This window comes from Myotis yumanensis, unplaced genomic scaffold (genome assembly GCF_028538775.1).
Source record: "Myotis yumanensis isolate MYYU_CA2020_CCGP unplaced genomic scaffold, mMyoYum1.0.hap1 SCAF_13, whole genome shotgun sequence".
NCBI lineage: Eukaryota > Metazoa > Chordata > Mammalia > Chiroptera > Vespertilionidae > Myotis > Myotis yumanensis.
The window spans coordinates 50,201,212-50,213,378 of NW_027223764.1; the positions used below are offsets into that span (position 1 = coordinate 50,201,212).

At 45.2% G+C, this 12,167-nt stretch overlaps 1 protein-coding gene across 2 annotated transcripts in view; it reads left to right on the forward strand.

Annotated features, from left to right (window-relative positions):
* SH2D4B (SH2 domain containing 4B) overlaps positions 1 to 12,167 on the forward strand; it is a 73,232-nt gene that overhangs the window by 34,835 nt on the left and 26,230 nt on the right. For both annotated transcript variants that reach the window (XM_070431969.1, XM_070431970.1), the window contains exon 5: positions 10,382 to 10,598. In XM_070431969.1, the coding sequence (XP_070288070.1) occupies positions 10,382 to 10,598 (217 nt within the window). The remainder of the gene's footprint in view (positions 1 to 10,381; positions 10,599 to 12,167) is intronic.

The window sequence follows — 12,167 nt, forward strand, 5'->3', positions numbered from 1 at the left end:
TAAACAGTGAGATGCTATGTCATTGTGGTTTTGATTTGCATTTCCCTGTCGATTAAAGATGTTGAGCACCTTTTCATGGACCCATTGGCCAGCTGTGTTTTTTTTTTGAGAAAATTTCTAGTTAGGTTCTTTGCCCATTTTTAAATCAAAGTATTTGCTTCTTGCTATTGAGTTGTATGAGTTTCTTATATATTTTGGATATTGACCCCTTATTGGATGTATGGTTTTTAAATATTTACTCCCATGTTACAGGTTGCCTCTTTCATTTTATTGTTTCCTTTGCAGTAATGTTTTAGCTTGATGTAGTTTGTGTGTGTGTGTGTGTAGTTTTTTTTTATTTAATAAAGTTTTATTTTTCAAAATGTACAGCTGTGGGACCTATTGTTCCTGCATCTTCACCAGCAGCGGGGCCTCCCCACCCTGGCGTTTCTGGTGTAAATGACTGAGCTCTGCGCTTGGAAATGAGTTTACTGAGTACTGAACTAGGAGCTCCCGCAGGGCTGCCCTGGCCAAGGAGCCGCGTTCTCCGTCCCAGCGACAGCGGCCGGGGCCCACGCTGGGAGTTGGGAGCTTCCTTGCAGAGTCTGTCCCGTGTTGCTCTGTCAGACAAACTGGGATATTAATTGTCCCGGACTTTGCCTTTGGACCACGTCTTCCTCTTGGCCTCGCCCCAGCGTCGCTTACTGGGCCTTTGTGTCTTGGCTGACTTTCCCGCATCTTCTTCTTGTCCTTGGGCAAAGAGCAGCTGCTAAGATGCTGGACCAAAAAAAAAAAAAAAAAAAAAAGGTACTACCTGTTTATTTTTGCTGTTGGTGTCATTACCCCCCCAAAAAAATCATTGCTAAGGTCAATGTCAAGGAACTTTCTCCCTATGTTTTCTTCTAGGAGTTTTATAGTTTCTGGTCTTACATCAAAGTCTTGAATCCAATTTTGTTCTTTTGCATGTAGATATACTGTTTTCCCAACACTATTTATTGAAAAAATGATCCTTTTTCCATTGTGTATATTTGGTGACTTTGTTGAAGTTTAGTTGACAGTATATGCATGAGTTTATTTCCGGACTCTCTGTTCTGTTCCATTGGTCAACATGTGTGTTTTTATGCCAGTACCAAACTGTTTTATTATAGCTTTATAATCTTATTTCATAATAATTAGCAAATTAATATTACTAATAATAATTATCAGGTGAGATGCCTCTAGCTTTGTTCTTCCTGCTTAAGATTGCTTTAGTACTCAGAATCTTTTGTGGGTCCATAGGGTTTTAATGATTGTTTTTTCTATTTCTGGGGAAAATGCCATTGGAATTTTGACAGGGATTGCATTGAATCTCTAGATCACTTTGAATAGTATGGATATTTTAACAAGATTAATTCTTTCATTCTGTGAACACAGGATATCTTTCCGTTTATTTGTGCCTTCTTCAGTTTTTGTCATCAGTGTCTTATAGTTTTTAATGTACAGGCCTTTCACATCCTTAGTTAAATTTATTTCTAAGTATGTAATTCTTTGTGATGCTATTGTAAATGGGATTGTTTTCTTAATTTCTTTTTTGAGTAGTTTGTTGTTAGTGAATAGAAAGACAACTTATTTTTTTGTATCCAATTTTGTTGATTTTGTATCCTACAACTGTACTAAATTTGTTTATTCTAACAATTTTTTGGTGAAATCTTTAGGGTTTTCTATATTCAAGATCATGCCATCTGCAAATAGAGATAATTTTACTTCTTTCTTTCTGTTTTGGATTTATCTTATTTCCTTTCCTTTCCTAATTGTTCTGTCCAGTATCATGTTGAATAAAAGTGGTGAGAGTGGGCATTCTTGTCTTGTTCCTGATCTTAGAGGAAAAGCTTTTATTCTTTCACCACTGAGTATCATGTTAGTGGTGGACTTGCCATATATGGCTTTGTTATGTTGAAGGACGTTTTTTTTTCTTTACCTAATTTGTTGATAACTTTTTTCATGAAAGGATGTTGAATTTTGCTAAATGCTTTTTCTGCATCTGTTGAGATGATAATATGATTCATATTCTTCCTTTTGTTAATGTGGTGCATCACATGGGTTAATTATGTTGAGCCATCCTTGCATCCCAGGAATAAATCCTGCTTGCTCATGGTATATAGTTATTTTAATGTACAGTTGGCTTTGATTTGCTAATATTGTGTTGAGGATTTTTTTCATCTATGTTTACCAAAGATATCGACTTGTAATTTTTTTTCTTGTATTGTCTCTATTTGGCTTTGATATGAGAATAATACTGGCCTCCTAAAATGAATTTGGAAGAGTTTGAGAAGGACATTTAAATGTGCAGTAGAAATTATCAGTAAAGCAATATGGTCCCGACTTTTCTTTCTTGGGAGATTTTTGATTACCGATTCAAGTTTCTTACTAGTAATTATCCTGTTCAGATTTTTTATTTCTTAATGATTCAGTCTTAATAGGTTGTATGTTTCTAGAAATTTATCCATTTCTTCTAGGTTTTCTAATTTGATGGTGAATAATTATTCATAGTTGTTTCTTATGATCTTTAATATTTTTATGGTATCAGTTATTTCCTTTTTCATTTCTGATTTTATTTATTTGTGTTGTCTCTTTTTTTCCCTTTGTCTGACTGAAAGCTTTTCATTTTGATTCAGCTTTTCAAAAAACCAGTTCTTAGTTTTATTGATCTTTTCTATTGTTTTTCTAATGAATAGCTCATTTCTACTCTGATTTTATTCTTTTCTTCCTTCTGATAACTTTGAACTTAGTTTGTTCTTCTTCTAGTTCTTTAAGGTGCCAAGTTAGGTTGGTAGAGATCTTTTCTTCTTAGAATAGCTTTTTCTGCATTCCATGTTTTGATATATTATGTTTCCATTTTCATTAATTTCAAGATTTTTTTATTTCCTTTTTGACTTCTTTGACCATTTCTTGTTCAGAAGTGTGTTGATTTTGTATCCTACAACTGTACTAAATGTGTTTATTCTAACAATTTTTTGGTGAAATCTTTAGGGTTTTCTATATTCAAGATCATGCCATCTGCAAATAGAGATAATTTTAATTTCCACATATTTTTGAATTATTCAGTATTCTTCCTATTCCTGATTTTTAGGTTCACACTATTGTGGTCAGAAAAATATATTTGATATGATTCCAATCTTTTAAAAAATTTTAAGACTTATTTTGGGACCTAACCTATGACCTATCCTGGAGAATGTTCTATGTGAGTTTGAGAAGAATGCACATCCTGCTACTGTTGAATGAAATATTTTGTGCATGTCTGTTGGTTCATTTGGTCTTAAGTGAAGTCATATCCAATGTTTTCTTATTGATTTTTCTGATTGAACGATCTATTCATTATTAAAATAGGCATCACCTATTATTATTGTATTGCTAATTATTCTCCCTTCATAATTAGCAGTGCAATAATCCTGAGATAATATTTACTTTATATATTTAGTTGGCATATGTATTTATGATTGTTATATCTTCTTAATGAATTGACCCCCTTATCATTATATAATGATCTTCTTTTCTCTTGTTACCATTTTCTTAAAATATATTTTTATTGATTTTAGAGAGGAAGGGAGAGGGGAGAGAAAGATAGAAACATCAACAATAAGAGAGAATCATTGATTGGCTGCCTGTTGCACGCCCCCCCCCCCCCCCCCCCCCCCCACAGGGGATCAAGCCTGCAACCCGGGCATGTGCCCTTGACCGGAATAGAACCAAAGAACCCTCAGTCCGCAAGCCAATGCTCCATCCACTGAGCCAAACCAGCCAGGGCCTCACCATTTTTGGCTTCATGTTTATTTTGTCTGATACAAGTTTAGCTACCCCTGCTCTCTTTTCATTTCCACTTGCATGGGATATCTTTTTCCATCAAGAAAGGTGAGCATTTGGAAAGGCCTGTGGAGGAAATGACATTTGGTTTGGGAAAAGTGGGGAGGCAGAGAAGGCAGAGAAGGGCATTATAGCAGAGGGAACAGCACCACGCAAAAACAAGGTCATTGTGTGTATAGGACATGGCACATATTTTAATGTTGCTGCAGCCTGAAGTGCAATGATGAAAACGAGGCTGGAAAGATAAGATGGTCAAGAGCTAAGAATAATTCATTCATTTAAATTCAGAACAGAAGGGAAAGAAGGGCAGAGGTTGTACTGAAAAATAATGGACAATTACAAGTGGAGTCACATGAGGCTACGATGGTGGGGGAAGGAGACCCCGACTGGCAGTCGGGTCCTGGCTCTGCCCCTTACTAGCGTGGCTGTGGCAGGTTCTTGCTCAGTTTCTCAGGCTCTTCATTGGTAAATGGGGGCTGTCATTTTGAGTTGAGCTTGTTGAGGGTGAAATGCCAGGGAAGAAACCAAGGTGCGTTCTAAGTTGTTTCTCGTGAAGTGCTTCCCTTTTTGTAGCTATCGACGAGATGGAAAGTTTATGGGCGGGGCTGCTGTTTCGTTGGGATGGAGAATGGAAATCATTTGGCCCGAGCGCTGCCTGATTGCTAATTAATGTGCTGCGTGGCAAGAGAAAGTGGAAAAACCTCCAAAAACCAGAGGGAAGACATGGTAATACAGGTCCCACGATTTTCATTCCTCATTTTATGCTTTCTTAAAGAACGGTGAGCTAAACTCTGGAGCCTGCCATTCAGGTTCAGCAAAGCCATTCTGCACTCAATTAATTTAATATGAGAGATATAGTAGGCCATTAATCTACTGGGAGCAGCAGTTTTTGATAAAAAAACCTAAATTAAATTCTTCAAGTTAGAAAAAAAGGGGAATTGTTCTCTTTCGTATCACTTGAATACAGACTTAGTTATTCAGTTCAAACAGCAGAGCAGGCTCTGGCTTCTGAGAAGCAGAAATTCATTTAATTATTTCTCAACTGTGAACTTGTTGGAGTGGGGAGTTCAGTAACATCTAGTTGCTCAGAGACTTAGAGATGAGCCAGGATGACTTGGTTAGTGATATTATTTACAAAAATCGGCACTGTATTATTGTGTGCTTTAAAAAAATATATTTTTATTGATTTTAGGGAGGAAGGGAGAGGGAGAGACAGATAGAAACATCAGTGATGAGAGAGAATCATTGATCAGCTGCCTCCTGTACGTTCCCCTCTGAGGACTGAACCTGCAACCTGGAATCAAACCATGACCTCCGGGTTCATAGGTCAATGTTCAACGACGAACCATGCACTGTATTGTTAACCCCTTCCCTTCCTCCTCTGTGTGGTTCTGGCTGTGGCTCCTCACCCACAGCTGCACTCCAGCTGCCTCACCCCCGCTGGCATTGTCAGAGCTGAGAGAGGACATGTGCCCAGGCCTAGCACAGAGGCCAGTGATATGGGTTCCACTCTTTTCCCTCCTAGAAAGGAGTGTGCTGTGGAATCTGGGTTAAATGTCAGTGATTCTAACGTGCCATTTGCTGAGACAGGCCGAACCCGAGGGGACTGTGAAGATGCCGTGTGGTCTGGAGATGGGTGGGGACAGAGCAGAATTCGGGGCTGGAGGGAAAGCTGAAGGATTCCACAGGCGAAGGGCCTTCTCTACCCACTGACAGGATGGGTGATCATGCCCTTTCTCCTTCGACACAACCCATGCAAACTTGATGCCACAAAGTAGCCACTCAGTACACTGGGCTGGATAAATGTGCACACCCTGCCCAAATGTGTCATTAAAAGCGTGGGACACCCTGCCTCCCGCAATGACGAGCCTGGTTGTATCTCTGGAGCTCTGTAACTGCTCACAGAGACGCTGGCCAGAGGAAACCTGCTCCGTCGTCTCCTCCGTGTTGGGGAACCGAGCAGGAGCCGTGGGCAGATGAGGAAATGAGTCCAGGACTGCCTGGCAGTTTGGGCGGCCCTTGGATGAAGGGTGCTGAGACCCAGCGGCGTGCAGACTTGTCCTAGGCTAGACAGTTAGGAGCCACACCAGGCACAATGCTCCCCTCCCCTCCACCGTCCTCCTCCCCAGCCAGAGGCAGCTGAAATTCCCAGGTCTGATATGGGTGAGGGTGACCCCAAATACTGTGAGATTTGGGTTTTCTTACTGAGCAGGAGGGTCCAGCTGGCTATCCTGGAGAGCCGGGTCCCAGTTCTGAGGACGTGCCCTCAGGCCAGACAGGTGTGGGCGCATCCCTGACCGGAGGGCAGAGCTGGAAGGGACCTCTCCTTCTCACCTGCAGATGAGAGATGCGGGGTGGAGGGTGGGGGGAAGGGGAGTGTGGGGTGTGTGTGTGGGCGAGTGCGAGGTGGGCCCACAGCTGGACACATGTCTAGCTAACAGTGACACGCAGCTGCACTCCGGCCTCTTGATTCCCAGCCAAACTGGGAGGTTATAGAATGTCCATTCTTAAAATTTGCGTTAAAATATATAACAAAATGTACCATTTTAAGCAGTGTAAGTGTAGAGTTCAGTGGCACTGGGTACATTCCCATTGTGCTACCATCACACCATCCCCAGAACTTTTCCATCTTCCCAAACTGCAACTCTGTCCCCATTAAATATTAACCCCCCTTCTCCCTCCCACAGCCTCTGGCAGCCACATTCTACTTTCTGCTGATGACTCTAACTACTCCAAGTACAATGAGTGGAATATAAGCAGAATCATACCTTATTGCCCTCTGTGTCTGGCTTCTTCACTTAACAGTGTCCTCACGGCTCATCCGTGTTGCAGTACGTGTCAGAATTCCCTTCCTTGTAAGGATGAACAACCTTCCATTGTATGTGTACACCACCTTGTGTTTCTGTGTTCACCCATGGATGGACATTATGCTCCGCCTTTTGGCTATTGTGAATAGCACTGCTGTGAACATGGAGTGCAAACATTTGCTCCAATCCCTCTTTCAGTTCTTTGGGGTCTATATCCAGAGTGGAATTGCTGGATCATACGGTAACTGTATGTTTAATTTTTTATGGAACTGCTATACCATTTTCCACAGCAGCTGCACCATTTTACATTCTTAACAATACACAAGGGTTCCGATTTCTCCATGTCCTTGCCAACACTTGTTACTTTCTGCTTTTTTTTTGTTTGTTTTTTACTAAAGATATTTATCTATAGTAATCATTCTAATGAAGGTGAAGTGCTACCTCAGTGTGGTCGGTCCATTTTTAATATCTAAATCCAGCCTTCCTCAGAAGTCTTCAGTGTTTTCACGCTTTGTCGTCCTTCCGCTATTTCTGTGAGACGAGGCTGACTCTCCCTTTGAGAGATGGAGAAAGGAGCCCCTGGAACCCCCTTAGAAGGAAATGGCCCTGGCTCCCTCTGCTCTGTGTGCCAAGCGGCCCTGGAGTGCCTGCGGGACAGGCCCGTGGGAGTCCTCGGGCCGAGTGAGGGCTGTGGGAGGAGGCAGATGGCTTGGTGTGAGCCCTCACGGCTGCAGTGGGTCCTCAGGGAGGGAGGACAGCTCAATCCTTCCTGGCTCAGGGCAGACGCTGCTGTGACTGCTCCCAGGGTGGCTCCTACTGCTAGTTTGCTGTTTTCACTGGGTTACATGAGAAAGCACTCCATGCATTCTGGCTTCTCACAGCAGATTCGTGGGATACAGGCCAAATCCTTCCCTGATCCAGAGAAGGAACTAAAAGCAACCTTTTAAGGTTTTGAGTGTAATTTAAGGGAAGCTAGTTACAAATTGTCACAGGACAGATTCCACCTGATGGACGGGCAAGGGTGCCCCCTCCTGGACGGGCCAAGACTGTTCATGGCTTTGTTGTGGACTCTGCAATGCCAGGGCTAATGAAAATAAAAATTTTAGTTAACTTACCGTGGTGCTTACTGATTCTAAGTGGCTTATGTTATTAGCTTTCCTTACCCTCCTAACAACTTCATGAAATAGTGACTGTTAGCATCTCCATTTTCCTTATGAGGAAATGGAGGCCCAGGGTGATTAAGTGACTCATTCAGTGTCACGCAGCTGGTAAATGGTGTTGGGATCAGCACCCGGGCACCTGGCCCCACACTTTGGGAGACTTGGGCTCAGATGCCTCATTTAAGAAGACGTTGCTTTTCCGAAGCATTTCATAGTGTTTCTGTGAGTTTCATTTAATCTTTATAACAACTCAATGAGGCAGACATCCATGTCATTCTCATTTGACAGAGGGGCAACCTGAGGCCTGGAGACTCTCATAGGGAAGCTGTGGAGTGTTGGTGAGGATGAGGAGGAAAGGGAACCCTTGTGCACTGTTGGGGGGAATGCAAATTGGTTCAACCACTGTAGAAAACAGTATGGAGGTTCTTCAAAAAAAGTTAAAACTACTATATGGTCCAGCAATGTTCTGGGTATATAACCAAAGGACATGAAAACAGGATATTTAAAAGATATCTGCACCCACATGCTCATTGAACATTATTCACAATAGCCAAGATAGGAAAACAACCCCAGTATCCAACAGACACACACACACACACACGCCCGCATACACACGCACAATGTAATATTATTCATCCACGAGAAAGAAGGAAATCTTGCCATTTGCAACAATATGGTTGGACCTTGAGTGAGATAAATCAGACAGAGGAAGACAAATACTGTATGTTCTCATGGATATGAGGAGTATAAAAAAACCTAACTCATAGAAACAGAGAGTAGAATGGTGGTTCTCAGAGGCTGGAGGTGGTGGTGGAGGAACTGGGTAGACGTTGGTCAGAAGATGCAAATTTGTAGTTAAAAGATGGGTAAGTTTTTGCCTGGCCGGTGTGGCTTAGGGGTTGAGCATCCAGCTACGAACCAAGAAGTCATAGTTCCAGGAGGTCACAGTTCGATTCTGGTCAGGGGCACATGCCTGGATTGCCAGCTTGATCCCTAGTGGGGGCCGTGCAGGAGGCAGCCAATCAGTGATTCTCTCTCATCATTGATGTTTCTATTTTTCTCTCCCTCTCCCTTCTTCTCTGAAATCTATAAAAATATTTTAAAAAAAGATGGATACGTTTTGGAGATCCAGTGCACAGCATAGAATCACAGTGAACAATACTGTATTCTATACTGGAAAGTTGCTAAGAGACTGGATCTGAAACGTTCTCATCACAAAAATGAAATGATAATCATGGGATGTGATGGAGGTGTTAGCTAATGCTACGGTGGCAATCATGAAATTACGTAAATGTATCAAACCAACACATGTACACCTTAAACTTACACAATGTTATATGTCAATCATATCTCAAAAAAAGGGGGGGGGGAATGTATGGAGAGAGAGAGAGAGAAGAAAGCTGTCTGACTCTATGAACCCTTTGCCGTACTCTGGGCTGGTGGCAGGGTTGGCTTCGCCACGGCCAAGGCAGAGTCCTGCTTCCTGCTGCAGCATCTCAGTGCCCTCAGGGCTGCTGCTGGCATCTCTGAGCTGCCCGGCTGCCCATGCAAAACAGAGGAGACTTTGCAGAAGGCGGGAGTGGGAGCTTGGCGTGACCAGAGCACCGAGTGTGGGAGGAGCTCAAAGCCCTGGTGGGCTGGGGAAGAAAGTGGGTGCGTGGGACACCTCTAAGGGACCACGGGGTTGCCCTTTATCCTGTACAGTGGGAGCCACTGAAGGCTTTTGGGGAAGAAGCGGTGGGATTAGTGCTGGGCTGGGGGAGGCTGGGTGTAGTCTCTATGTGACCAATGACTCAGGGCCTGCCCTAGTCTGAGTTCCTAGTCTGCGTATGACTTCCCTCTGCACCCTGTCTGTCTGTCTGTCACTGAGTGCTGCTGTCTCTCGGGGGCTGTAAACTCTCCGAGGCCCTTGGAGGACACATGTTTCTGTGTTCAGTTTGTAGCCTGGTGACTGCAGAGCCCATGACGGCCCTGGGCCCTGTCTAAGCCTCTCAGCACGACAGAAGTTACAGGGTCTCAGGATCAGGCACTTACAGGCACGCCCACTGGGCTCCGAAGCCTAGGTTCCCTCTCAGGGATGGCTTTGCCCTCTCTTCTCTCTGAGAAACTCCCACCGACCTACCCCTGTGTGGCCGGGACGTGTCTGCCATGAGCTAGTGCAGAGGAGGCATGCAGCCAGGGCTGGCACGGAGAGCCCCGCAGTCAGAGTGGGTGATCACAGTGGTGTTTGCAGGTGCTGGCCACTTTGCCAGGTGCCCTTGAAGCCGGGTGGGTGGGCAGCGGGAGTGAGTAGCTGCTCTGAGCAGGGCACTGCAGGAGGAAGTGCATATGGAGACGTAAATTTCCACCACAAGGCTTCCTGCTCATTCTGGAACAGGGCCCAGGAACAGCCTGAGGCCCTGAACTGAACTGTCATGAATGTCCTGACCCCCAGGGACAGGCTAGTTCACGGCTGCTGGTTAGGGCTGGTGGCCTGCATTCCCGGCTCTGGCTCCGGGCTTCCATGCAGCCGAGTGGGGAATCCCGTGGGTCCTGGCTGCTCAGTGTGTGGCCTGGGCTGCGGCTCTAGAATAACTGCTCTGTCTCCCTTCCCAGTGCGTCGGTCCAAGGCCGCTGACGAGGAGAGAAGGCGCCGAGCCCAGCGCGCCCGGGACGAGTACCGGCGCCTTTCGCTCCGTGCCATCCAGAAGGGCACCGTCGCTGGCCTCAGCTTCATGTTGCAAGAGCTTGGCCAGACCCATGAGCAGGAGGCCAGACTCTACCACCACTTTCCGGGCCCGGGGCCGCTGCTGCCCCTCGCGGTGCCTGTCAGGTGGGTCTGGTGGGGATGGGGGCTCGGCAAAGGGGGTGCTGGCGGGGACAGGGCCTTGGATGGGGCATGGGGCACTGGGGGTCCAGTCCTGGTTCTGCCTCCAACTTGCTGCGAGATTTTGGGTCAGTCATTTCCCCTCTGTGGGCCTCAGTGTCCCAGTCTGTGGAATGGGACAGGAGGGGAGGAGGGGTGGGGGTGGGAGATTTCTAGTAACTCTGGAGTTCTGGGAGTCTTAGCTTTTTTGGGGACTCGTATTCCTTTGAGAATCTAAAGGAAGCTGTGTACCCCCTTCACTCCAAAATGTGCATATATAAATAGTCCCAACAGTTTGCATGTAATTTCAAGCTCTTAAGGGTCCACAGATCACAGGTTAAGAACTGGTGCTATAAGACCTCAGCTGGAGTAAATGCTGCCCAGTGGCCTGGAACTCAGGGCTGGCTGCCTCTGTAACCACAGGCAGTGCTGGTGCATCCTGGGTTCTGGTAGCAGCTTTGCAGGTGAGCGTGGTGGGATGCAGGAGGCTCACACATGCTGGTGTCACGGGAGGGGCTTGGCGAGGGCACTTAGGGGACTGCCCATGATTGCCAGGACCGAGGGGGAAGTGGCTGCCTGGAACATTCCGCCTTCTGCCCGTGCCCATCAGTCCCAGATTTGTGCCCCCATCACTACAGAGCCACTACCTCCCCCAGTGAGGGCATCGAAGCTGGGCATGAGTGCCTGCGACTCTCTAAGCCATAGCTCACCTGCAGAGAGTCCACTCCCCCAGGTGATGGACAGCTCCCTGAGCCACAGCTCACCTGCAGAGTACACTCCCGCAGGTGATGGACAGCTCCCTGAACCACAGCTCACCTGCAGAGTCCACTCCCCCAGGTGATGGACAGCTCCCTGAACCACAGCTCACCTGCAGAGTCCACTCCCCCAGGTGATGGACAGCTCCCTGAACCACAGCTCACCTGCAGAGTCCACTCCCCCAGGGGATGGATGGTTGTCTGAGTTTTGCTTTAACTGGGATTTAGGATTGCTCATTCCCTGTGTCTCCCTCTCCCTGCAGGCTGGGGAGAGCTGACCATGTCTGAATTTCTTCCTTCCTATCCTTCTCCCGTTTTCCCTTCCTTGTCACTTATGTGATTCACAAACCAGGAAGTTAAAAAAGACACATGGAGTAAAGAGCGACCCCATCCTGTTCTCTTCTATTCAGTGCCCCCTCCCCCAAGGGAACTACTCTTCTCAGTGTGCCTGCCATTTCCTTTTGCAACTTCCAACATGAGAAGTCATATTCTCTCTTTTTTATTTTGCATAAAACTTTTCATGTTCTACACAGGGTTCTGCATTATGGGTTTTCTCCCCATTTATATTTTGGGGATTTTTTCATGTCAGTTCTTAACTATTTAATTTTATTTAGTTTTCTTTTTATAGTATAGTACAGTATTCCATTGCAAGGATGTGCTATAATTTACTTGTAAAAAATCTACTAATGAAATTGGAGTTTGAAATCTTTGGTTGTTACCAACTGTGCCCTAATGCATAACCTTGTAGACATTAATTGTATACACATACCACCATTTTCTA